At 42.4% G+C, this 27,893-nt stretch overlaps 1 protein-coding gene across 1 annotated transcript in view; it reads right to left on the bottom strand.

Annotated features, from left to right (window-relative positions):
- The window catches only part of LOC148524200 (carboxypeptidase B-like), a 28,915-nt gene extending 2,232 nt beyond the window's left edge, over positions 1–26,683 (bottom strand). Inside the window, exons 1-10 of the mRNA XM_088472087.1 lie at positions 26,613–26,683; positions 26,444–26,519; positions 25,006–25,130; positions 23,544–23,649; positions 20,157–20,258; positions 18,437–18,538; positions 12,378–12,488; positions 10,048–10,138; positions 1,895–2,097; positions 93–177 (exon numbers count right to left, since the gene is read on the bottom strand). Of these exons, the coding sequence (XP_088328213.1) occupies positions 93–177; positions 1,895–2,097; positions 10,048–10,138; positions 12,378–12,488; positions 18,437–18,538; positions 20,157–20,258; positions 23,544–23,649; positions 25,006–25,130; positions 26,444–26,519; positions 26,613–26,683 (1,072 nt within the window). The remainder of the gene's footprint in view (positions 1–92; positions 178–1,894; positions 2,098–10,047; positions 10,139–12,377; positions 12,489–18,436; positions 18,539–20,156; positions 20,259–23,543; positions 23,650–25,005; positions 25,131–26,443; positions 26,520–26,612) is intronic.
- Positions 26,684–27,893: the final 1,210 nt, after the last annotated feature.

The raw sequence follows: 27,893 nt of genomic DNA, 5'->3' as shown, positions 1-27,893 counted from the left end.
AAATCTGTAATTTGCCCATATATCATTAGGTGATTGAATCCCATTCACAGTATGCACATGTATAAGCCATATATAAGTAATAATGTACTTACAAATTGTGGAGGCTGAGGGCCCATAAACGTATTTAGTTCCGTAAAGGCTGTGTAACTCAGATACTGCACCTTTGGAAATTTCATCCTGATTGAAAAAATATTATTTTTACAATTTGATGTACTTTGTATTCTAATAACAATGAAATCCCATAAGTAAATGCAGGATAGCAGCTAATGTCAGCATGGTTTAGATCTCTCTTTAAGCTTCAACCTACCAATAATGTGTCTACAATACACAATATGTAAATGATAATTTTATGTTTCATGATGTTGAATTAAAAGGAAATATTCAGTTATTAACATTATTGTATCAAGGAACCCTCCTATCAGAAAGTGACAGAACTGTGGGGTCCATGGACCTTGTTCAGAGTCAGTCTCGAGCGCCGATACGCTCGTAACCGACTCGATGGCTAGGGCTGCGCACGCAGAGAAACTCTGTCGCTTTGGAGCTCGCTACCAAAGGGGCAGCTGTCGATGTTGATTGACAGCTGCCCCCGTTTGGTAGGCGGGCCGGGGGGGTGGTTTCCAAAACGGAGGCGTTCCTTTACGAACGATTACCATTTTGTGGGCGGCCGCACTGACATCATCAGTGATGTCAGTGGGGAACTTCCTGCTCCATCAGAGCAGAAAGCTCCCTGGGGCTTACGAGTGCCCAGACCCAACCTTAGGGTCTGGTCGTAAGCCCCGATGGTCGCCATGGTGATCACCATCGCTACCATCAACCTGGTCGGTCGTTAAGCTGTGGGTGGTAACCCACAGCTTAATGATCGACAAGTAGGCGGCCGTTAAGGATGCAAGCGGCCGCCCTGATTCAGTGCGACCGCTTGCAACTAACGACCACCTCTGAATGAGGTCCCATGTGTGTAACTACAATAAGTGCAAGAGGTGCATGTGCTATGGGGCCCAGAGCTGAGAGTCACCCATCTTCCTTGTCAAAGTTACATGTGTTATATACAGTTTTCATCATTGGGTGGTATAAGGGCTCTTACAAACTTTTGCTATGGGTCTTTCAAATATATAGTTATGCCTTTGGTGGGGTCCCATGTTATAAAGTAACTATTCCCTGCCGGCACTTGCAGAGGTTTTTGAAATTTAACAACAATGCTTAATATTAATGTTTTTTGGTAACCTAGGGGTAGATTTACTAAATCTTCTAAAAATGTGGTTGGTGGGGTCATTATAGCATTAACCGTTTTATTTGGAGTCCATATTTACAGTAACTCTTGTTCTTTCCTAAACTGCATTTTTTGCAAACAAAAATGGAGGATCACACAAGATTTCTCACGGAACATACATTCTGGATTCCTTAATATTTGTGGGTTTCCCAGAAAACGGGTGTTTTTGGGGAATATCCTGCAAATATTTTTTTATAAATATGTCCCTATAGGTCAGGGATGGGGAACCTCAGGCCTGGGGACCGTATAATGCCTGCAAAATAATTTGGTCTGGCCCTCAGAGTTTTTTTTCGGTTAGCCTCATCTGGCTAGCAGGGTGCCTGGAATGGCACCCTGCACTCAAAATCTATGCAGCAGTGCTGCCTGGAGCGTCCTTAGGATGCTTCAGACGGTCACATCGCTGCTCTTACAGCTCCCCAGAGCATCCTCAGGATGCTCCAGGCATTGCTGAAATCACTGGCAATTGTGGCCCCGTCCCTGTGTGACGGCACACAGAGGGGGCGTGGCCAGCACCAGCCCGCGAATAATGTTATATATATCAAAATAGCCCTCGGAAGAAAAAAGGTTCCCGCCCCTGCTATAGATTGTAGCAGATGATCATACCAATACTAATACAATGTTACATACCAGCTCTTCTGAATTAGGTGCAGGGTCATATGTGTAGGAGTAAGGGTACAGTAACATCTGTGAGTAGGAATGAATACTGATGTAGGCTTTAATTGAATCTAAGTTACGCCGGATGAACGTGGCAACATTCTTGGTTTCCTTCTCGGATTCTGCTGAATGTCCACAGTAGATTTCTGTGCATGGATCATCCGATGATCCGATTTCTGCAAGAAACAATCAAACTTTTGGTTACATTATCAAATCTACACAACACAGACAAAGCACAACACAGGTAGTGTATTTTGAATAACCTGTCTTACTATCAAAGCCAAGGAAATCCTGTTATTTAAATAAAAGTAATCTTTTAATAAATTTTTTTTTATTGTAGAATCTAGTAGTATAGATTGTACAGTATATGTGTATTATTTGCAACCCTTGCCCAATGCCATTTCTAGGTTTCTGCAGTCCACATGCAGGTGACGACTCTGGCAGGGGTGGATTATTTATCACAGAGGTGGATTTAAGGATAAAGCTGCAACCTTTATGCAGTGAAACGCACTACTATTTTCTTTGTTATCTGTTTATGTTATAGGGACTGATTATCCCTTTTTATAGTAGCAGCTTGGTGAAACAATCCCTATAAACTCTTGTCTAATACATATAGGTATTTATCTGTGGCAAAGAGTAATCCAGGTCACACTGACACTCCAGCTCGGTGGCCTCCCCTGGTCATCCATCCTATGTAGTACAGATGTTTTTAATGTTAATTCTTGTGTGAATGCTTTTTTGCTATATCTTTGATATCTGATATATAGAGTGAAGTCATTATTAATAAACTTCTGAAACATTGTTTAGAGTGTGTTTATATTATTTATATACTCTTGAAATGTGTATTTAAGAGTGTTCATAATGAGATATATTCAGCATGAAGTGATTTTAGATTGCATTTTAGATTGGATGTATGCCTAATAAGGAGCTATATATATATATATATATATATATATATTGACATTTCTGAGTTTTTTTGTGATGTTGTTTGATTTATCATATGTCTAAAGCCATTATTGATGTACTATATGCAGTCACTTTGATGCTCAATGTTCTGTATAGCAGACACTGAGATGCTATATGTATTGTATGGCGGTCACTGGCATGCTCTTTGTATTGAATGGTGGTTAGTGGAATGCTCAATGTACTGTATGATGGTTAAAGGGAATTACAATGTATTGTAACATTGTTTGGGCTATGGTTTGCTAACCTCACCCACATATGTGTTGGCCCCCATCCCAGGCGCTCTTGTGTGAGGCATTTTTTTGGTCTCTAAACTGATAGGTTCTATCTTGCTGCAGTCTTTATGCAGTGCTGCTACTGGTGCTGTAAACTAAAGTGAAATCCTAGCAAAAATAATACAGAGACACTTTACAATTGCATTTGCTTTTAAACTAAGATGCATTTTCTTTGGCAGATAATTGTTATATGTTTGAAGGACGAAAATTAATGCAAAGATTGTTGTTAGTATTATTGAAAACAATGCATTGAGATTGCTTGAATGTACATGCAAGTCCTGCAGTAAAATCAGGACAGGGAGCCTCTTGCACATTATGAGTTGGCCGCAAGTCCAAATGCAGATGGATTGTGCGATATCTGCAAACTGCAAAATGGATACACACATGGACGGAGACTGAATGTGCAGAAGGATTGATCTGTCCATTGACAGAGCACTCTTTCTATGAAAAAGGCGTTTCTAGATGGCACTTAGGCGGCGACAAGGCGGATGCACGGAACTGATCCATCTTGTGGGAGTGTCGTATTTGGCACAGACGGGGGGGGGGGGATAATCATATTGGCATAAGGTAGCAAGTGGTTGCAGAATCAGACCCAATGGATGTAACTTCAATTCTATATGAATGTACCAAATATGAACATGGCAATACTTCTTATTCTAATTAATTAAATGGATAGTTCCAGAGAGATTCCATTGCATATTATGACACAGTCTAGAGATATCCAGATATTGTTTGTAGTAATAGGAATATCTTGACTCATTTACAGTTGTAGAATAAACATGTTGAGAACTTGTGGTTTGTTTTCCTTAACAGTGCCGATCCCCACCCAGCCACAATGTAAGGCTAGTAGTACACAGCACCTGTAGGAGAGGCCTCAACTGGTGACAGGGGTGTTAATAAATCTTCTAATATTAATTCCACACTATCAAAATCTCTAAAGCTCCTGGAGAACTAGACGGCCACCAAACACCCTGACCATTCACTTCAATCAGGAGTCAGGAAACATGACCTGATAATACATATGAGACTGGAAATCTTTGATACCTAACTAATGGTCATGAAACAGAAAGGCAAACTGTCAAGGTAATACTGTACAAGTTCTGGAGAAGGTTTGGAACTAGCAACACTCATTACCAAACTGTGGCAACCACACTAGGTGCTCCAGTCAAGCGCTCACTCAGAAGAGATTCCTGCTTTACAAGTCTGAGAACTGAGTCTGCAACCGCATCTGAGCCCACCCCCCAAATTCAGCCACGAGTTCCAGCGATAGTTTTCAACCCCTGCACTTTGATTCACATGACTTTATTTATATATATATATATATATATATATATATGCAAATTAGCTGACAGTGTATAAATGTATTTTTATTGGATAACTTCACCTAGATTTAGCAAAAGTGTTATTAACTCTACTGTAGGTATGAAATGTTTTTTTCTCTGACTCAAAATATATTTATGGTCTCCCCAAAGCTCTGCTGTCAATCTTAGCTGAGTGTACTAATCCTCCGAAAATACACAATTGAGTGTGAGGTGGCAAATAGGCCAAAGATTTAACTTCACAACTTGACTTACAGCAGATAAGTTTATGTATAGTAGTAATTAAACTTTTATTTTTTCCTTCCTTGGTGATGTTGCTTCCTTGGTGATGTTGTGTAAGTAATAAAAACACTTTATTGCTGACTTGTCAATTCACGATACCTGACTTTGGGCCTGATTCAGAGCCGCTCGTAAGCGGGCCGCTCGTTTGCTCCGAGCGATGTTTGCCCAACTGCGCATGCGTACGGATCGTAATACACATGCGCGAACCAGTCAGTGCGGCCGAAAATCGTTTGTTCGCTAAATAGCGAATGCCTGCTATTTTGAGTGACAGGAGGAGGTGTATGTGGGTGGTAACAGGGGAAGGTGCTTGAAAACGGGGAGTGGAGATCCGAACGCAGGCGTGCTTAAAGGTCAAAACGGGCGTTTTAAGGGTGTGCATAATTAATACAGCAGCGTCATTGACCACGTCACTGGGTTATTTTATAGCCAGAACTGCTCGCAAGATTGTGGTAGCAAAAACCAACCACAAGAATAGCGAGCAGTTCATACGCTGGTCGATGTACTCGATTAATCTAATAAATAGCGCACATGACGTAGGATGCAGCGGCCAGGGGGTGTATTTTTCAAAAAACGACCGCAAGTTTTGTTCGCTCGTTCAGACATAGAGGCGTGAACAGACCGCAAAGAGCGAACGGTTCATTTGAATAGCCACCCCTATTTTCTGGACGAACGACCGCAAATAGCATCCGGCTCTGAATCAGGCCCTTTATTCATACTGGCTGTTAGTGAATTGATAGTCTACATTCCCATGGTATTAGTTTAGCCAAAAAACAGATAAATGGTAAAATAGGGCCTGATTCAGAGATGGTTGGTAAAGCAGACGCTCTATCAACAGTGGTTGGAGGAATATGCAAATGTTACTCTCAGCCTTCCCCTGTGCTGGACAGTGCGATGGAGTGCACAAGCGGTGAGACGCACACTTTCAAGCTGTGCGGTCTGCACATAAATATTTAACACGAGCAACATTGATACTTATGGTAGCCTGGGGTCTACTCTCGCTACTCTTCTCAAAACCAACGAAACATGGCCTATGAAGCACTGTATTTGTGATTGGGAATGGGATTGGGAATGCAGCAGCGTTCCCAGACACGCACGTGACGCTCCCATGAAACAGCCCCTTTTTGCAATCACTTTAGGCCACATCCCAGTCTCCATCCTGATATGCCCAGGGATCGCAAAATGCTTCTCAAGTGTTAGCGATTCCATACGAAATTGCAAACAGTATAGGACACTTGGGTTACGCGTGTGCAGTAAGGGATTTCTGAACTTTTTGTACATGTGCGCTATCAAAACCTTGCTCAAGTGCAGAACATCGAAATAGCGCCATCCCTGTGTCAGGAGCATGGGGCCTGATTCAGACCCACTCGCGAGCGGCTGTCCGCTCGCAAGTGGGTCGATGTTATGGACTGAGCATGCGCACGACGGAGGGAGCTCCGTTGTGCGCATGCGCCAGACGCGGCGAGCGAAGAAAAGTCCTTCGCTCGTTGTGTCCGATCAAAGGGGGCGTGCTGTCAATGTTGATTGACAGCACGCCCCCTTTGGTGGGCGTGCCGGGGGCGTGCCTCCCTGACGGGGGCGCTCCCAGGGGAACGCCTCCCGTCAGAAGCCGGCCCACTGACATCACTAGTGATGTCAGTGGGAGTGATTTTGGCTCTGATAGAGCCAAAATTACTCCGGAGCTTGCGGTTGAAAACCTCAACCGCAGGCTCCGGCTCGCAAATTCGATGGTCGCTATGGTCTCGACCATCGCGACCATCACAATGCACGCTCGTATAGCCTGTGGGCGGTAACCCACAGCTATACGAGCGTCCAGGAGGACGCTCCATGAAAATGGAGCCCGGCCCTCATTCAGAGCGTGCGCTCTGCTCAGAGCGTACGGCTCTGAATGAGGGCCATGGTTAGCAAATGGAACATTTTGTTATCTGTCTCATTGTAACCTATAACTCTTTGCCTGTCCATTACTGCCCATGTCATATCATTATCATCATCATCACATCTTGGTTATCCTGCCTGACTCCAACGCTCATATACATAACTAATATCTTCTTTTGCTATCTCACTATAAATTTCTAACAATAGCTTTAATATCTATAAGTTTACCAACATAACCAAATATGGGCCTAATTAAGAGGTGGACACTGCTGCGATAATATGCAAATGCTAGTATCAGCCCTCCAATGGTGTAGCAGCCTGCATCTGATTGATCAAGCACTGTAACGCCCACTGTCAGCATCTCTTCACGCTATAACACCGCAGGCTATTCTTGACATGCTGCCATCATCACACCATAGCGTGCACCATAGACTCTTGCACCATCCTTATGGCAGGTGTAATTTCTCCATCTGAACATGGCCTCTATGTCTATGGCTCTGTGTATGAGAATGCAGCCGCTTTCACTGACAAACTCACGACACTCCCATAACACGCCTATTGTCACGTTCCAGTCCTTCAAAACCACTTTCTTACCTATCCAGTGTCTGTCCAGACTAGCACAGAGATCCGCTCACACTGTGCATCGCTCCTGGCTGGTGCTGAGATCTGTCTGTGCTGCTCCTGCCCGGTCAGCTCAGTGTCCTGTTACTGAGCATGGAGATGGCTCTCCACAGCCCCTTGCTCACAGCGTGTCTTCCCAGCATGATGGCACACAAGCTGCATGCCAGAGTTCCCTCCTATACCACAGTACTGGAGCAGTCATGTTGGACGCTGTCACCTGATGCTCTTCCCACTCAGAGCGCTGCTCCCAGACCAGCTGATCGCAGCACGCCCACTTCCCCTTACACACATCCGTATACATGGGCAACATAGGTAAATAATCGGTAACATCGAGTAACATCGGACCCATATGCACAGTTAAGGCAGGTCAGACCTCACTCAGGAACTGCTAACTTCAGGTCACGCTATGAGGCCTCAGGCTGCGTATGGATTTGCAATGGATAATTTATGCATGCCCCCGCAACTCCATCCCAGCACTGGCATGTCTGTGTTTGCCCAACCACCCCCCCGTCACCACCCACAAACGGCACTTCCTGTCAATCACTGTGCTCGGGGTCTGCGAAGCCTCTGCAAACGCATCTCCCATCGCAATTGCTAGTTTGTAAACATTGGCTGAGTGCGTGCATTCTCTCCTTTGCGTTCCTTGCTGAATCAGGCCCCCAGTCCGTTATATTCCGGTTCCAAGTCTGGATATCCATCTCTTATTCCATATAGCATTCCAGTCTGGTTTTACCACAAATACTTATTTATTTATTAACAGTTTATAATATAGTGCAACATATTCCATTGTGCTTCACAATTGGAAATATTAATAGAACAAAATTGGGTAATAACAAACAGACATAGAGGTAGGAAGGCCCTGCTCACAAGCTTACAATCTACAGGGAAATAGTTCATTGATACACAAGGATAGGTGCTATATACTGCATTTTGGTCCAGCCAGATTGCAGAGTTTCTTGGTGGGCTGTATGATCCAGTCACACAGGAATGTTGGCCAAAGGTAAGGAGAATGTGAAAGAAAAACTATGTGTAAGGTTATGTATGGACTGTGAGAGGGGATGTAACTAGATATGGAAGCTATGAAGATTATGTGGACGGTTTTAGAATCTGTCTGAAAAGATGAGTTTTCAGGGAATGCTTGAAGGTTTGGAGACTAGAGGAAAGTCTTATTGTGCATGGAAGGGCATTCCGCAGAGTGGGTGCAGCCTAAAAAAGTCCTGTAACCGTGAATGGGAGCAAGTAATGCGTGGGGATGAGAGATGCATATCTTGTATTGAGCGGAGAGGTCAGGTTGTTAACATTAACCTCTATCGGTTCCAGCCGATAGCTCCAACCATCTGTCCCAAACCGATCCAGTACTGCAATTCATCATCATTGATCCCAAAGATCCAGTACTGCAATTTATCATCATCGGGTCCAAACCAACCCGGTACTGAAATTCATCATCATCGATCCCAAACCGATCCATTACTGCAATTCATCATCATCGGTTCCAAACCGATCAAGTAGTTCAATTCATCAACATTGGTCTCAAACCGATCAAGTTCTTCAATTCATCAACATCGGTCTCCAGCTGATCAAGTTCTTCAACTAATCAACATCGGTCTCAAACCAATGAAGTTCTTCAATTCATCAACATCGGTCTCAAACATATCAAGTTTTACTAATCATCAATATTGGTCTCAAACCGATCCAGCTCTCAGTATTATATATCCAGTTCCCTTTCCCACCTGCTGCTCAATAAAGACATTTACTTTACTGTCCTTGACTTCAGTCCCATCATCCTCTACAGTTCATATAACTCCTCACATTATACAGTACATGAGGAAGTTCTGGCTCAAGCCACCCAGTTTTATCCACATCTCCCAAGTCTCCTCTTAAGCCTCCCACGCCTGTTCCGACCAAATCCTAACCTTAGATGTGAGACCCATGAGACAGATTTGCAGCCCCATATATGATACAGTCTATCCCAATCATAACAGCATCTTTGAGCACCTGTGTAATGTGTCCGCCTTAGGGGTTTTCAGGACTTTTTGCAAATGCACAGTGGCAAATAATCGCTCAACCACTGGAACATCAGGATTCCATTCGAATTGCATGCACCTCTGAATCAGGCCCAATATGTTTTACTCTGGGAGAGAAAAATTATCTTTCAATTAGTACATTTCACTTAGAAGAGATTATGGTCCTGATTCAGAGGTGCTCGCTATTTGCGAGCGCTCGCACTGAATCAGGGCGGATTTTTAAAAAAAAAATCCGCCTCCAGACCGCTCGCACAGCTGTGGATGACCACCCACAGCTTGCGCAGGCGGCCTGGCGATGGTCACAATTATCGCTGCCATCGGGCTTGCAACGTGACCCTTGTGGTAGGGTCTCATCCACCGCAAGCCCCAGTGAACTTCCTGCTCTAATAGAGCAGGAAGTTCACTACTGACATAATGTGTGATGTCAGTAGGGCCGCCCACAAACGGCAGGTGTTCCTTCGGGAACGCCTCCATTTGTGCAGCCACCGACCCGCCTACAAAACGGGGTGAGCTGTCGATCAACATCAATGAAGTTCTCAATCGCTCCGGGGCTCGTGCACACGCAGTGCGACGCCGCACGTGTGCACTGCCCGACCATCGACCTGCTTGCGAGCGCTATGCACTCGCGAGCGGGTCTGAATCAGGTCCTATGTTCCTGGGGTTTGATGTGAGAGATACACAAATGGAGATCCTTTCCTTTCTGATAGTCAAAACGTGTTGTACTTGTACAGTGTCTCAGTTACTCAGTAGTAAGTAAATTCTTTTCTTACCACACCATGAAATGTTGAAGTTCCTGTTAAGGTCTGTGCAGCAACATTCGCCACCTGGTGCTGGTGAGCGATTCTTTCTCCAAATACGATCCTGTTAAAATATTTGCTCAATGATTGGCTGTGTGTTTGCTATTGACTTTACCAATTATGTTACAGTAATATAGAATGTCACCTAATCTCATTTCTGTATTATCATATATAATGCTGTAGGTTGCACAAATTGCTGCAAGTTTACAAAAGACCAAATTCAACACAAATGCAATAAGAACATAATAATGGAATTAATTCAATATATTATACACAAGTGACATTAATGTAATGTATAATAATAATAATAATAATAATAATAATATACAATGTATAATAATAACATCTTAGAATATCTAATAAAATAATCAAGTATGTATAAACCCATATACAGATAGAGCTGCTTTTATTTAGACAAGAGGTGCAATTAGTGTAAGTCGATGTGAGTAGCAGAGCCGTAACTAGACTTTTCGGTGCCCTGTGCCAGAAAGAGCACTGGTCCCCCCTTTATTTTTAAAATAAGGATATAAGATGCCTGCTGAAAAAGGGGCATGGCCTCATGAGGAAGGGGCATAACAAATCTGAATTGTCCTGTACAATGATGAAGTGGTACCAATCCCTTGGTACCACTGTTATCCAGGTGTCACTGCCAAATACAGTGTGAACCCAATGGCTGCAATGATGATACACAATAATTTTGCAGTATAACACAACAGCTCTAGAGGTAGGAGAGCACTGGAGAAGCTGCACCTGCACATGATTTCTCCATAAGAACAGCTGTGCACAAGCCTAGAGCCGGCAGCATAGCTTACCGACTGAAGGTATAGAAAGAGTGTCGCTTATTGTGTATATGCAACAAATATTAGCAGCGGGGAGGTCTGTGTCTGTACTCAGGGCCTGATTCAGAGCCGGACGCTCTGACCAGAGCGCTCGCTCTGAATCAGGGCCGGGTTACCTAAAATTGGAGCGGCCTCTTGGACGCTCGCATAGCTGTGGGTTACCACCCACAGCTTATGCGAGCGTCCATGATGATGGTTGCGATGGTCAAGACCATCGCGACCATCGGGCTTGCGACGAGACCCTGCGGTAGGGTCTCGTTGCCGCAAGCCCTGGAGTGATTTTGGCTCTATCAGAGCCAAAATCACTCCCACTGACATCACTAGTGATGTCAGTGGGGCCGGACCCAGACGGTAGGCGTTCCCATGGGAACGCCTCTGTCTGGCAGCCACGCCCCCGGCACGCCCACCAAAGGGGGCGTACTGTCACTCACCATCGTCAGCACACCCCCTTTGCTGCGAGACCCCTTTGCTGCCGGGTCTCGTGCATTCGCACGACGGAGCTCCCTCCGTCGTGCTCATGCGCACTTGGGCACCATCGACCCGCTTGCGAGCGTACAGCACTCGTGAGCGGGTCTGAATGAGACCTTCTGTTCCAGCAGCTGAACTCGCCAGCAAGGGTACTCGAAGTGTGCTGGTAACACCTCCGTCAGAAATCGGTGGCTGTGTTCAGGGCTGCCATCAGAAATTGTGGGGCAGATAGCTCCATGAGTAAAGTGTGTGACTGCCATGTATGACACTTATTTTGAAATGTGTGTGTTAAATAAAAGAGGATGTGACTGAAAGTGTATGGGGAAGTGGCCAGATGGGGTGGAGGAGTCGGTCAGGAGGAGATAGGGGCAGATTGGAGATGCCGGGGGATAATAGAAGAGGAAGCTACAAGTGAGAATGATTATAAAGAGAAAATTGACAGGCCCGAACAGCGCCCCCTGCCCTGCAGTGCCCTGTGCCATGGCACATGTCGCACCACCACCACCCTAGTTACAGCCCTGGTGAGTAGGTAGTTGTAATACCGACATCACTTGCATGTGAGGTTGTGGAACAGGTCCTTAATAAATGCAAGGTAATTTGGTAATTTACCATAGCACTTACTCATAATGGTTACACCCACATTCGTTACAAAAAACAGGAAAAACTGTATTACAGTGGATGGAATATTTATTCAAATTATATATGGATATATTTATTTTTATCAATTATTTATGTAAGTAAGTCACTGAAATTAAAAAAATATATAATTATTTGGTACTTGGACAGTGGGAACAAAAGGAGAAAGTGGGTTATATAATATAAAAAATAAATGGAAAAAAGCTAAATAAAATAATTCTATTTATTAAAATATTTTTTTCTCCATTTACTACAAAGAAAAAAGAACATTTTGTAATTATGATGGTTACACAAACTAATTCTGTAGTAATTCACACCTATTGTGTGATCTTTCTTAGTTATTAAAGACACAATTATTACCTTTGTCCACGTATAAGTGTAACCATCTATGTTAAATACAGGGAGAATGTAGAAGGTCAAGTCTCTCAATAGTTCCTTTATGCTTTCGTCATTTGAATATCCGGTAACAAGCTGAAGAGAAATGTTATACGATAATAATAATAATAATAATAATAATAATAACAACAACAACACCACAGTGAGCTTTATGTAGTTTCACAACATTTTGACACTGATATATATATATATATATATATATATAGCAATGTGGATCGGCGGGCAATCAGCAGCACAAAGAAAACTGGTCGCCACAACAGTTTAAATCAACGTTTCAGAATTTAATCTTTTGACAAACAGTTTTCTTTATGCTGCTGATTGCAAGTCCACTGAGTGCCGCCGATCCTCATTGCTATACTCATCATCACGAAGGGCACCGTGGCACATCACCTTAATTGGAAATAGCATGAGTGCCAGATAAGAATCGTTATATATATATATATATATATTATATATATATATATACAGGTTGAGTCTCCCATATCCAAAATGCTTGGGACCAGGGGTATTTTGGATATCGGAATATTCCGTATTTTGGAATATTTGCATATTATAATGAAATGTCTTGGGAATGGAACCAAAATATACACACAGAATGCATTTATGTGTTATATACACCTTATACACACAGCCTGCAGGTCATTTTATACAATATTTTTTATAATTTTGTGCATCAAAAAAGTTTGTGTACAGACATGAAATTCATTTATGTTTCATATACACCTTATACACACAGCCTTAAGGTTTTTTATACAATATTTTTAATAATTTGTGCCTTAGACAAAGTTTATGTACATTAAACCATCAAAAATCAAAGTTTTATTATCTCAGTCATGCTGAAAATATTCCGTATTTCGGAATATTCCGTATTTCGGAATATTTGGATATGGGAGACTCAACCTGTATATATAAAACAAAAAGTGGAGAAGGAGCGCCTCCTAGTGCAATAACATATAACCTTTTTTTGGACCCTTCACCAATTTCAATCACCTATGTGGTGGAGGTGTACCTTTGACAGTGGAATAATCCACAATTATATCAGCATAAGAGAATCACTGTTCATTCAGTGTTCTTCCTTCCTCATCCAAATAAGGAGACCCAGTCTTATACAATCCAGTCTCAGCAATGTATGCAATTAGGATAAAGAGAAAAGGACCATAGTGTAGTATTTTACACAAACAGTTTTATCACACATAAACAGAAATAAAGTAAAATGCCCGTACAATATGAAAGGTAAAACAAGCTTATCTGCAGATGATCACATCACAGGTGCCCCGGGCAGTAATTCGCAACTGAAACCTCAACACGTTTCGTCCATCAATAATTCATAGGACTTCATCAGGAGGATAAAAAAGATCATAACAAACACCCTTATATACCCTAAGTAATAATTTAATACATGGGCGTGTGTACCGCCAATTCCGCAATTAGGATTGCGTTCCAAAGACCGGAAGTGAACCGGAAGTGCGTTCCACTTAACCGGAAATAGATACTCCATAATCCACTCTTAGGTTCCAAAAATAGTTTTAATGGCCCTTCTTAGAAGCGGATAACCCTCTCAGAGCTTACTGGCGTGCCAGATAAGCAGATAGGGTCACAATGCCCCCCGCACCAGCAGCCGCGTGTATCTCCGGCGGGCTCCGCTTATATCACAGCGGCGGCCATTTTCTAGTAGCGCATCCTCTAGTAACCCCTCTAGTGGAGGCTTACGCCATTTTGTCTTAGTCTCTATACACTTATAGGTCAGTGATTAGTCATGGTGGTCGCAAACATCACATATCAAATGGATAAGTAATTAGCATATAAATATGACAATAAAACCAATATCGGATCATCATAAATCTATATAAAAAATATATAATGGAATGGATACTTAAGAACCTCTAAAAAACATAAAATCAATCATAAAAACATGGACTAAAAGGATAAGTGAAATAAATACATTAAAAATATTGTGATTATAATACCTAAAGGCTCAGTCTAAAAATGGGGCAATTTCATAATTATCATTCAAACCATTGGGAGCCATAGTATTAAGACAATAAATCCAAAACATCTCACGTCTAGATAATTTATTATCCAAATTGCCACCTCGTTCTCCCATCTTGACGTGTTCTATGGCTTTAAATCTAAAGCCATTCAATTCAGAATTGTGAAACTGCTTAAAGTGAAACTAATTGTGAAACTGCTCACAATAATTTTAATGTATTTATTATAATTGTGGATTATTCCACTGTCAAAGGTACACCTCCACCACATAGGTGATTAAAATTGGTGAAGGGTCCAAAAAAAGGTTATATGTTATTGAGCTGGGAGGCGCTCCTTCTCCACTTTTTGTTTTATAGATTTTAACTGTTTGAACGACAGCATTTGGGAGACGGAGCTGCCACCCTGAAGATCTGGGGAGTGCTGCATCTCTTGTTTTCTTATAAGACTCTAAGTGACATAATCAAGGACTAGCGCCATATACCACTACTTCTCTGCTTAATATATATATATATATATATATGCACAACAGAGGAACCTGTTGTGTGTGTGTATATATATATAAATATATATACTGTAAAATTATATATTGTAATTATAAACTTACAAAGCAGTAATTAATATATTGCAACTTAATTTAAAATATAACAAAAGTAAATCTAGTATAGAATACAGGTTCGTTGGGCTGCAGTTGATAAAGGAAAAAATGTAGTTTTGAAGCACAATTAAGGCATTTAGGGCCTGATTCAGCAAGATTCGCTATTCTGCTTATACGCACGCAATGCAGTTGCTAATATCAGCGGGGATATGTAAATGTCTGCATTCGCAATGTGATCTCAGCCTAATATACAGACGCCACCTTCCCCTTACTCACATCCGTACACTTGGGCAACATAGCAAAATAATCAGTAACATCGAGTAACATCGGACCCATACGCACAGTTAAGGCAGGTCAGACCTCACTCAGGACTTGCTAACTTCAGTGTACGCTATGAGGCCTCAGGCTGCGTATGGTATTGCAGTGACTAATATATGCACGCCCCTGCAACGCCGTCCCAACGCACTGGCACGCTTGTGTTTGCCAGACCACCCCCCCATCACCACCCCTAAACGGTACTTCCTGTCAATCACTCTGCAATGGGTCTGCGTACACAGAGCCTGATTCAGCAAAGAACGCATGTCACACCCACAAACGGCACTTCCTGTTAATTAATATCGGAAGGGTCTGCGAGTGCACTGCGTGAAGTCTGCGCACCACAACCCGATCGCACTGGCTAGTTCGCGCACGCGCAGTGCGATGCATACACATACGCAGATCAAAAACATTGGCCAAGTGCGTGCGTTCTCGCCTTTGCGTTCCTTGCTGAATCAGGCCCTCACTGTGCTCTCATTCCCGATCGCAGTGGCTAGATGGCGCACACGCACTGCAATGCATATGCATGCGCAGATCACGGAAATTGACCGTCTGCGTGTGTCTTAGCACTTGCGATCCTTGCTGAATCAGGCTCTTAGTCTTGGTGTAACCAGGTCTCTGACTGGACCATCAGTTTATGCGCTTTCTAATTGTAATTATAAATCAAGTGTGGTATTTTGTAAAGCAAGTGTGTATTCTGATTATGCTTTAATAGCCGTTATGTGAATAAGGGCTGGTTTGTCATGTAATCCATATAATATTGTTGATTCCTTAGTCAGTGTGCACTTGACCCTTTGAATTCCCATACATTCATTTTATTTATTAGCCTCTGAATCTCTAGGCAAAATAAGTTATTGTTAAATGAATTCTTAGCTATGTGCTTCTTTTTCCCATTTAAATTTGATTTTGAAAGCATTAAAGTTTCTTGGTTATAGAAATGAAAGTAACAAAATGTAAAACAGTAATATCAAATAGTACAGTTCAACCTATAAAATATATATTTTTACATTTTACTAAGCTATGTATAGTACTGCTTACCTTGTTTCCAGATATTTTACTATGGTATAGCACACTTGCCTACTTTTGACAAAGCATTGCAGGGAGATTGAGAAAGCAACACCTATGCACTTAGCACTGAAGAGGACTCATGTCTCCTAGATGCTCCATCTAAGAGACATGTTATAAAACTGACTTATGTTTAACTGTAAATGAGGCCCAAAACAAAAATATGGTGATCTTAAATGACTCCCTCAAACCCTCTCCCTTCCACCAGGTTCATGCAAATCATCAAACATCCATTGTAATTCATCATACATCCATTGTAATTCATCACACATCCTTGGGCACACATCCACACATGTAGCCATTAGTGTGCTGGAGAGAGATGACCATTTTCTTGTAGCAAACATCCTCCTTATTCGTCTCACCAGAGTTTCCATCATGGTGGGTGGAGAGTGATGATATCACAGCTATTACAGGGAGATTCCCTGACATTCATGGAGAGTCGACATAAGATATAGTTACACTGCCAAACTATTTTTTTTGTCTGTTTCTATATTTTTACTCACTTACTATTACTTGCTGTCATGGATCCGGATCCAAGATGCTCCAATCTCTAACCACTGTCCGTAACCTTATCAATATCAGTACTCATTTGAGCCTGCATGACGTGGGTCTGATACAGCGTTAATAAAAATACAACCAGCAGGTCTGTCTACAGAAATGATTACACTCCCCAGTATATCTCCCACTCACTAATAATTTCCAGATACTACCACCACAGAAGTTGCTCCAGGTAGGAAGTTTCCAATCATCCTATGCAATAACAATTAAGTCCCAGTTATCATTACCAATATAATAACCCAAAGCAAGATGGATTAGAAAAGAGGTGCAAAGGCCAAAACAATTAATAAGAATACATACAAAAATATGACATATCAAATAGTTATAGCCAAATACATTTCTTTTTAAATAAAAAGGAAAAAATAACAGAACTGCTTCAGTTCCATCAGGCGCAACAGGGGAAAGCCTCCACTCCGGGGACTCTATTCCCTCCCAGTGCCCGGGTTGTCTCTAGAGGTCCTCGCTGGGCAGGCTTTGGTTGGGGCTGTCAAATACACTGCTGGGGATGTCCGGATCCACATGTCTTTTCCTCAGTGGTAGGCTGGCTTCTCCACAAGACAGAGTCCCATCGTCATCGACAGGTCCTCAGCGATGTCTTTGGAATTCCCCCTCTCTGGTTGGTCAGCTCCTCTTCCTGAGTTTTCTACAGTGTCCTCCTCTTGGGCAGGCAGCTCTCCAGTCCTCTGTCCAGCGGCCACGCTAGGCAGCATTGGGTCCTCAGCAGCGGCTGGTCCTAAGGGGGGTCTTCTCCCCTCAGCAGACGCACCTGAATCTTACACTTTGTCTATCAGGCTGCGGTTAAGGGTACTCAGGGTCTTTCACAACACCTTTCTTTCTGGCAGTGGATCCATCATTGATCTGACCGTACTCCGGTCTCCCTTCTTCACAGCGGGGTAGCAGCAGCCTCTTGCTCCTCTGGGTGCCGGCTTCCCCATTCCTCCTCTGCAAAAAAAAATGCTGGGCAGCCTCTTTAGGCAACCGGCCGCTGGAAACCCTGGTGACAGCTCTGCGGCACCCCATGATGCCGCAGAGCTGTCACCAGGGTTTTCAGGGTGCACAGTTTTGGGAACCACTGCTATAATGTATAAAAACCCGTAATTTTACAATTATCTGTCTGTTGGATCACTTGCTGGCAGTCCTAATTGGCTAGACATAAAACTGCCAGTCTTCCCCTCAGATGGCATCTTCTCAGACAAATAATTACCCCAGCAGCTGGACATACACATAAAGGTTAATTCACAGGTCACCATGCTGGTCATTAAAATAAACTCGAAGTATTATACCAGTATTTAGCATACAGGGTTCCATGTTGCCTAATAACTTGTGATCCATAACAGAATCATGAGACTTGCAAAGATAAGAATGTATTATTCCTTTGACTATATTTTTAAATGCCACCAAATAATTTAGCTAATTTAGTACTTTTCTAATTTGTTTATTAGAAATTCCTAATAATGCCTTTAGTGAATTTCAAATGATTGTGTTAACACAGATTACTGACCTCTCTGACGAACCATTGGCAGAAGGCTGGTGAAATCCATTCTCTGGCATGGACACCACATTCTAAAAAGATGGCTGTCTCCGCAGATCTTTGCTTCCCAACCTTTCCAGTGTAGTAAAAACAAAGTGTTATGACATGGTAAAAATTTTAAGAAGATTGCTATTATACCAGGAGACTACAGATGATCACCCTCACAGGTGGGCCTAGCCTGAGACAAAAGTACAATGGCATCAAATATATTGCAAATACTAATTTATTATTATTATTATTATTATTATTATTATTATTATTACAATCACCAAAACAAGATCAATAATTTTAACAACGGGAGTAGATTTACTCATCATTTGACATTTTCCTACACTCAAACAACAAGTTTGTATAATTCTAATTCTTTCTGGAGCCCAAAAAGTTTACTGAATACAGTATCTGTTAGACATATCTTGCCCTATTGAAGAATGTTATTTTTTTTTGTATTTATAATCTGTGAATGAAAAAGATTTTCACTTAAATAAATGTATCACAGAGGTTTGCTCAATATTAAAAAAAAAGTTGCACCTAATTTTAAATAGTGTAAACATGGCATATTTTGTGCTGGAACTCACAGGAACACAGTTCTGGCACTTTGTTTGGACTATAGTTTTATGTTTACAAAAAATGTTTAATGGCTTCCTTACATATGTTATAATGTTTTAGAATTTACATTCTTTTTTATCTCAGTTCCACAAAAAACTTTTTTGTAATCTCTATATATAAAATCAAATGTCCTGACTGACTGACTCACTGACTCATCAACGCCCAGCCCAAACCCCTGGACCTAGTCACATAAAAATTGGGGAGAATATTCCTTCTATGGGCGGAAGTCAATTATTTTCATCCCCTATCGCGCCCGACGGAGCTATTCTATTCTTGCTCCTGTCGGGCGCGATCAGCTGCCAAGCGCTACATTTCAGCTCGCAGCCCCTGGGGGATGAGAGCTGAAATGTGCGAAAAGTGACATATTTGGGTGCCCAAACATCACTTTAGTTTCTGTGATGGTAGTACTAATGGTGTGTACACACTAGATGATACGCACCCTGAGCGATATCGTCTAGTGTGTCCCTGGCAGGCTGTGCTCAATGTCGTTCATGACATTGAGCACACCCGCTGAACGATATCATTAACGATATCATTCAGTGCCAGGCTCTCTCTCCCCCATTCCATAACATGCAGTAACCTGACGACATCATCAGGTTGGCCTGCATGTTAACCCGATGAACGATGATGACGAACGACCCGCGGGAACGCGCATCGTCGTTATCGTTCATCGTTTTTGTGTTAAAAATGGACGATAAAGTGGACGACTGAACGATAACGATATCGTTATCGTTCAGTCGTCCACTTTAATCGGCCAGAGTGTACGCACCATAAGTTTGCTTGCAAAGCTCACCTTTTAGTACAGTTCCATTGTTTGTTTTATCTTTATTCTCCAGAATCTCTTTCTCCTTCTAAGGTCTACTGTGTCATTCACAGAATGTATAATTTTGAAGTGTCATAATCCTTTTGCCATACAGTTTTATCATACAGTTTATTATGGTCATGGAGTTCATTCCCCATTATTATGATAGTAATGTTAAATTATTACATGATACAGTAAAGGATGCTTTTTCAAATTAGATCTTCTTGTATGTTAGGTTTAGTGAATCTTTAACAAGAACAAGCTTAGTGATCTCCACCTCACCTTAAGAACATACATAGGACGGCCTTCAAAAGTGTTGCCAATTTCAAGGCGTTTGACAAGATCTGGGTGGTTAGAAGCTACTTTGCAGGTCCAGTCTGCAATCTGAAAACAAACATTTTAAGATCATCATATAGCACTATATCATTCAGCGCCGGGCTCTCTCCCCCATTCCCCCATTATAGTAGACATTAGACTCTATTTACTAACATTATTTTTACTAAAATAAAGTGAAAAACGGTGTTTTCACACCCTTTACACATTATTTTAGTATCACCTATAGTTATTACAGGACAATTCGTAAAATTCTACTCCAACCCCTAATGCTGGACCCACATACAGTGATTTTAATCCAGATTTGTGCAAAACCACTGAGTGTGCCATCCAAACTATCACTGTGACAAAAATAAATAATGAAATAAGTAAAACTGATTGCTTGTGCTCATATTTCTGGTCAACCAATGACAGTTGCACTGAGAAGGAGACACAGAGACAGCATGGCTGTGAGAGATCAGAGAGAACTTCGTGCCAATGAATCTGTAGTGATTGGCCAAAACTGTGTATTTGATTCATGGACTTATATTCAGGTGAACTTTAGTGACATAAGTTGCTTTCATATGGTTCTCAATTGTTAGTACATTGACCATGGTCATGAGTGGTGGTACAGTACATCTATGCATACTTTTCAGTATAATTCACAATACAGGATCAACACAAGAAAGAAGACCTCCCCCTGCAATGTCATGAACTAAACCGCGCCAGGACATATACTAATCATTGCCTGGTTTGCTCAACTGGTTTGCTCAACTGAGTAGTCTATCTCCTGGAGGGGGAGAGTAGTCCATTACCCAGTGAGGGGGAGGTCCCATTGCGGCACTCCCTGTGCTGTCTCCTGCACACGGCAGTGGCTTGATTAGTTTATATTTATGCATAAAATATTTACTTAAAAAGATTGTACATGTCACCAGAGACCCCAGGGCAATGTGAAGCCATAGACACACAGATTATCTGCTTTTACATAGGATAACGAACTGCCTTGTATTATGAATATTGTTCGCATATAATAGGGGGCACATTTATAAATTTTTTTGGAATTGGTCCCGATAATTCTAATTTCTTATCGCTGTTTATTGTGACAATAAGACACGAAGGATCACCTGTATTTACTATTAATTACATCCAGAGACAGGGGCTCCATCCCTGCGATGTGTTAGAACTAAAGTGATCACTACTGCGATCACTTTTTCTCTGGGATCAGACCATGGGTACGCTACTGCACATGCCTGGTCACCAGACTATGTTTGTGTGAGTGAACTACAGTAGGCTACAATGGCTATCGCCATCTAAATATTTGAGGGTAGCCCCTTAAAACTAGTATTTTTGTTGGATATCCTGTCAATTTTGTTTTAAAAATATGCCTCTAATGGTGCGTACACACGGTATGATATCTATGAACGATATTAATGATAACGATATTGTTCAATGATATATCGTTCATATCGTTCATTTTTATGCAGTGAACGACCAACGATGCGCGTTCCCACATGAACGATAATGATATCTATGATCGTCCATACATGCAGGCCAACTTGCACAATATAGTCAACTTTGGCCCTCATTCAGAGCCGTATGCTCTGAGCAGAGCGCACGCTCTGAATGAGTGCCGCCCTCCATGAAAATGAAGCGTCCTCCTGGACGCTCGTATAGCTGTGGGTCACCACCCACAGGCTATACGAGCGTGCATTTTGATGGCCGCGATGGTCGTGACCATCGCGACCATCGAAATTGCGAGCCGGAGCCTGCGGTTGAGGTTTTCAACCGCAAGCTCCGGAGTGATTTTGGCTCTATCAGAGACAAAATCACTCCCACTGACATCACTAGTGATGTCAGTGGGCCGGCTTTTGACGGGAGGCGTTCCCGTGGGAACGCCTCCGTCAGGGAGGCACGCCCCCGGCACGCCTACCAAAGGGGGCGTGCTGTCAATCAACATTGACAGCACGCCCCCTTTGATCGGACACAACGAGCAAAGGACTTTCCTTCGCTCGTCGCGTCTGGCGCATGCGCACGACGGAGCTCCCTCCGTCGTGCGCATGCTCAGTCCATAACATCGACCCACTTGCGAGCGGACAGCCGCTCGCGAGTGGGTCTGAATCAGGCCCTTTGCCTGTGCATAGATGTGGCAGGATGACTTCACTGAAAGATCTCTTTCAAGTAGTTGGTGGTACAGATCGTACCGTGTGTATGCAGCTTTAAGGGCGCACATCCACTACCCGAGTAAACAGAGCGATTGAATGATAATGACATTGTTATCGTTCAATCGCTCATTAATTGGGCACAATTCAGGCATGCAAATGTTAGAAACAACCAGCAATGCGCACTAACGCTGGATGTTTCCGACATCAATCATTGGCCGATAACGACAGACTGGCCATGTTCGGGGATGATTGGGGGTGCCTACACTGAATGACTGGTCATTCCGTTGTAGGCACTGCAGGGGATGGGGAACAACGGTACGATTACGATGTCGTAATCATACTGTCCCTAGTTGGCGTGTGGATGTGCGCCATAAGAGTTTATTATTGTAATACAGAGTATGTTCATGATTCAAAGCTGCGCACAAAGTAGAGGCATCTGCGGACACATTTCATGATTGAAAATAACCGCAGAATTCTGTCCGTTGGCAACATCTATGTGTTCACACCTCCTCAATACATCTAGTTGTGAGAACAGATCATAACTATAGGCACAGATCTGCTCCAGCTTTATCCTGGGTGCAAAATATGTATCACAAATTGCAGCTTCATTGCATACGATCGCCCCTGAATAGCCCGTAATTCTGTCTACATGCACATGACATGCCCACAGCAAGCTTATGCTAATTGCGAGCTCGGTGTTGCAGTTACACCCATTTAGCCACAACTGGCTAACGTTCAACACTGACTAACAGATCTGCAAAGATGTGAAAGTTTGTGCGGGGGTTGGGTATGGGCTGCCCCCTCTCGTGATCCCGGTGGTCAAAATCCAGATACCGGCATTCAGACATGTTTAGAATACCAACACCTGTCTGTCGGTATTGTAATCCCCCTCCTCTCCTTACCACTAACCCTATCCCTCCCTCCCTCCCCGGTGCCTAAACCTAACCTCCCCTTACCTGCACCCTAAACCTAACCCTCCCCCCTAGTGCCTAACCCCTAACCCTCCCCCTAACCCCACTACTTACAGGTGTGGGACTCCAGCATCCCCTTTGTCGGGATCTTGACCAGATCCCATTCACAGTGACAGCCTTGTATACATGCACAGTACTGTGGCCACGAATTAGGCCCTATATAACCTATATTTTGTATAAATACTGTAGTAGTCATATGTGTATTATAAAAGTATCTTTCTTACCGTCTTCCAATCATTGTACTTAGAATAACTGTACTTCTTAGAATTCCGAACCTTTCTATTGTCCAACTGTGCTTCAATCCCTTCCTGAAGATCGTGGAACAAAACTCTAACCAGAAAGAAGACAGGTAACGTATGTTATTTTGTCTCATGCTCTTATACTAAATAGAAAGCACATAAGGCCAGCACTTGTTTGCCATCTGCAAAATACTTTAACTTTGCGCTAGTATTTTTTTTAGTATATGTGAAATTGTAGCATTCCCAAGTAGCCCTGTTTTTAAGTTATGGATATATAGTATATATTAACTTTCACCCTCATTTTGTTTTGTATAAAGTTACATCCATCATATACAAATTTGAGTCTCTCTCTGGTTATAGCTTTATAAACATCTTCAGTCAGGGAGATGCTTACAGTACAGTGACATTGGGAAGATTGGCTTATATTTTAAGGGGCCTATCCATTACGCGACCTGAAAAATTGAACGTCTACCGTTCAGTCCTTCAGGTCGCCGGGTGCGGTGCCCGCACTGAACGGCATTCAATTAACGCCATTCAGTGCAGTAGACCGACCTCCCTATCTGCGAACATGTGGAACCTGATGAGCGTCGTCAGGTTGACCAGCATGTTCGGCTGATAGTCGGGGTCGGCAAGAACTCAGCGTGCATGCGCATCGCTGGTCCTTGCCGGCTATCCATTAGACGACTTTCTGAACGATCCGTCCAAAACCTCTTATCGTAATGGATAGGGCCCCTTACACTGGAGCTCAGGCGCCACCAGCCATACCTCTGTTACATGTGTTTCTAAGTCTATACTTAATATCAGAAATGAAGTTACATTGCAAACATAATAGGCTTTTATTTTACTTTTTTCTTGATATTACAGGGTCCATCAACCATTGGTGGACAATATATCATGAAAGGAACCTCTGGGCCCTGAGATTCCAATTCATGATATTTTCAGAACAGTTTTCTTCTAGTTTAGTCTAGGCATATCTCTGTGCCCTCTGTACAGCTAGAGACATGTTCAACGGACATAGGAGAGAGTTATCAAGCAGTGAAAATAGTGGAGTAGTGTAGACGTGGCCTATAGCAACCAATCAGCTTCTACCCATCATATTATAAAATGTCCTTGATTAATGCTACCTCAAAGTTAATTGGTTACTATGGGCAACTTCTCCACTGCTCCACTTCCTCATGCTTTTCACTGCTTGTCCTCACCCTCCCACCCCATTTCTTGAAAACACTGTTCTCTAATAAATAATTATTTTCAGCTTCAGTGTTAATGATATTTCACGCAGTTTGTTTATGTGAAACTGAAGATCTTTCTATTGCTAGGAGTTGGACCCTATGCTTTTTTAGATTGCTTATTTAAGTAGATTTGTAAATATTAATATAATATAGAATATTTAAGTCAAAAGTCAAACTGTTACATTTTACTATATGCTAAATGAAACAATGACACATACTGAAATGGTACAGTGCTGTGTTTCAGCTGTTGTAGAACTGATTCTGACTGATTGGCATGAATGTGAATATCCACAGTCATCATCGGTACAATTCTTGCTGATGAATCCGGATGCCAAAAATCCAGCTAAAAAGGGAAATGAGATTCATGGTTGCTATAATATTAATAACACAAATGTTCTGCACATGTGGGAGCAGGTTCAATTAGCAGATAGTTGGCTGAAAATTGCTTAGTTCTGTTTAAAAAGCCGCGCCCACAAGTTTTTGCTATTCCATTAGATATCTGCATTAATGCACGTCTGAAAGGAAATGAAAGTGCATTGAAAGTCAGTCCCAGCACAGTGTGGATGACGCGCAGATACGCCTGTCATCCATTCACTGTAGCATGTGACAGATTGCCTCCCAAACCTCCCACCTCTGCAGAACACAGCGGCTTGTGTGTGGGACAGTAGGACAGTGCCTGAAAGCGGGACTGTCCCACTGAAATCGGGATGGTTGGGAGGTATCACTTAGCCACTGGTATTTATAAACTTTCCTCAACTATACCCATTACCTCTGCAACGCACACAGGAGTAAAGTGTATGACCGGGGCTCAGATAGCTAGAGGTGTGGTATGTGTATGAAAACCCACACAACTAATTCATGTGTAATATAAATTTGCTCTTGTATTTAAAGTTTTATTTGTTTAATAATTGTTTTTAATTGTAGAGCACTAGTTTTCCCTAGATTGTTTTAATTAAATGTATTAATTGGCTAATGTTCTAACTATTAGCTTAACATGTTCGGGGTATATTTACTAAAGTGAGAATTTTTAAGAGTGGAGATGTTGTCCATAGCAACCAATCAGATTCTACTTAACATTTAACTAGCACCATCTAAAAGATAATAGCTAGAATCTGATTGGTTACTATGGGCAATATCTCCACTTCTAAAAACTCTCACTTTAGTAAATTTACCCCTTTATGTTTGCAGCATTACTCCCAGAACACTGCCCTATAATTTAAAGCACTACTGTATATTCAAGTTCATTTTAAAGCATGTTAGAGTAAATTTAAAAGCATTTAACAAAATCTGAGACTTCATGAAATCAAGTTATTAATCAGTAAATATCCAGTTTTGCTACATAACAAACTAAACACACATCTGAAAAATCCAGATTGAAAACTTCCAATGCTCTTTAGCCATGTTTGCCTAGTTGTCAGAAACTCACCCCTTTCAGGACTGTAACAAGTTCTCATCCAGTAACTATACCGGCCCCACGTCTGGATTCCAGCATCGGGATTATGATAGTCGTCGGTATCTCGATGCCTATCATACATCCCTATCCGGCATTCTTCCGTCGGGATTGTGAGGCTGCCGGTCACTTAACTACATCCCACTATACCACATTGCCACATCTTGGTGCACAAAGAAGTTTTGTAAGATACATAAAAAACTTACATTAAATTTCTTGTCCATGCTTTGAATGAGGGTGACATGTTCTTTTGTTTTCAGCTGAACTCGTAAAACCTTGTGCCTAGAATATGTTATGCTTTAGAATGTGAAATGTTACATATAACCCAAGCAATCATGAACATACTCTCATACAGAACAGGAAAAAGATATTTACCCATGGAATGTTAAATATGATGACACCAAACAGATATCCAAGACGCAAATCCAGATCCACAGGGATTTCATTCTTTCTTCTTCTTCACATTGGTCTTTTAATCAACAAAGTGTTTAATAAGTACTGTGGTCTCCTTTTTGTAGGCAGGTTTATCTGATGTATAATTTCCCCTCCCCAGTAGTGATACTTTTTCTCTGCTGGTAATACCTCCCAACCAGAGGTGGATTATACCTAGGGGATGCAGGTCTGCAGGGCTACAGCCCCCCTTGTAAAATCCGCCAGCCCAAGGACAGCCTAGCAGTGGCTTCCCATTGGATGTGCGCCCTGCTAATCACATGATGGAAAGGATGTCCCATGGGGGAGGTGTTTCTTCCTGGGACTGCTAGTCGGGACTGCAATTAGTAGATAGATTGATAAGTTCCCATGGGAAACCACTCGCCTGCTATAGCGGAAGCCCTATCTGGCTTCTAGGAGCTGCAGCCGATGCAGTCCCTAGAATCCTGCTTGTAGATTTGTTTGCTTGTGCGGAATCACGATTCTGCGCATGAGAACATTTTAGACAAGCAGATTCCCTGTGAAATAGAGTTAAGAGTTGCCGCTGCTCCCAATGTATACTAGGGAAAAATGGGAGGACAAATGAAGCCCCATGCCGAAATCTGCACAGTCAAAGATCCCAATTCACACAAACCTCACCCGTTTTGCCCAGTTATGCCAGCTTTAAGACCAATCTTGTACACCTTCAGGCAAAGCTTCACCATTTGTAATACAACCCCATCCCCTTCCATGGATTGCATATCTGTACTGTGTGACTGATTCAGCAGAGATCGTAAATGCAACTATGTACGTAGATGGAGTGATTGTTAGCCATTGCCCATGTGTACAAGCAGAGGAATCCATTGCACAGTGAGTGACAGGTTGTGAGCGTTTGGGGGTGGTGACGGGGGAGTGATCGGGAAAATGCAGTCGTGTCTGTCCGTTTGACCCTTGTTACTTGGGTGTGCATAAATTAACCAATCAGATTGCATACCTAGCTTGAGGGCCCACTGCGTACAAAGAGACTTTCAGTTTCTGCGGCAAGTCAGACCGGGTGTAAAAGCTACGAGACTGGCTGATGTGCATTGATGGTACCGATGTTTATGCAGGTAAGCTATGTCGTACACACGTGAGAAGGCAGCAGTGGGCGTCATTATGCTGAGTGAGCTTTGACAGGCATTAGCATATGCTCGCAGGTACGTTCCGTGCAAAATCGCAGCTGTGATCACATTAGCGATCTCTGCTAAA

Source organism: Taudactylus pleione, unplaced genomic scaffold (genome assembly GCF_031769625.1).
Source record: "Taudactylus pleione unplaced genomic scaffold, aTauple2 ptg000120l, whole genome shotgun sequence".
Classification (NCBI taxonomy): domain Eukaryota; kingdom Metazoa; phylum Chordata; class Amphibia; order Anura; family Myobatrachidae; genus Taudactylus; species Taudactylus pleione.
Note: the sequence above shows the minus strand (reverse complement) of the source record. Positions and strands in the feature narration are given on the sequence as shown.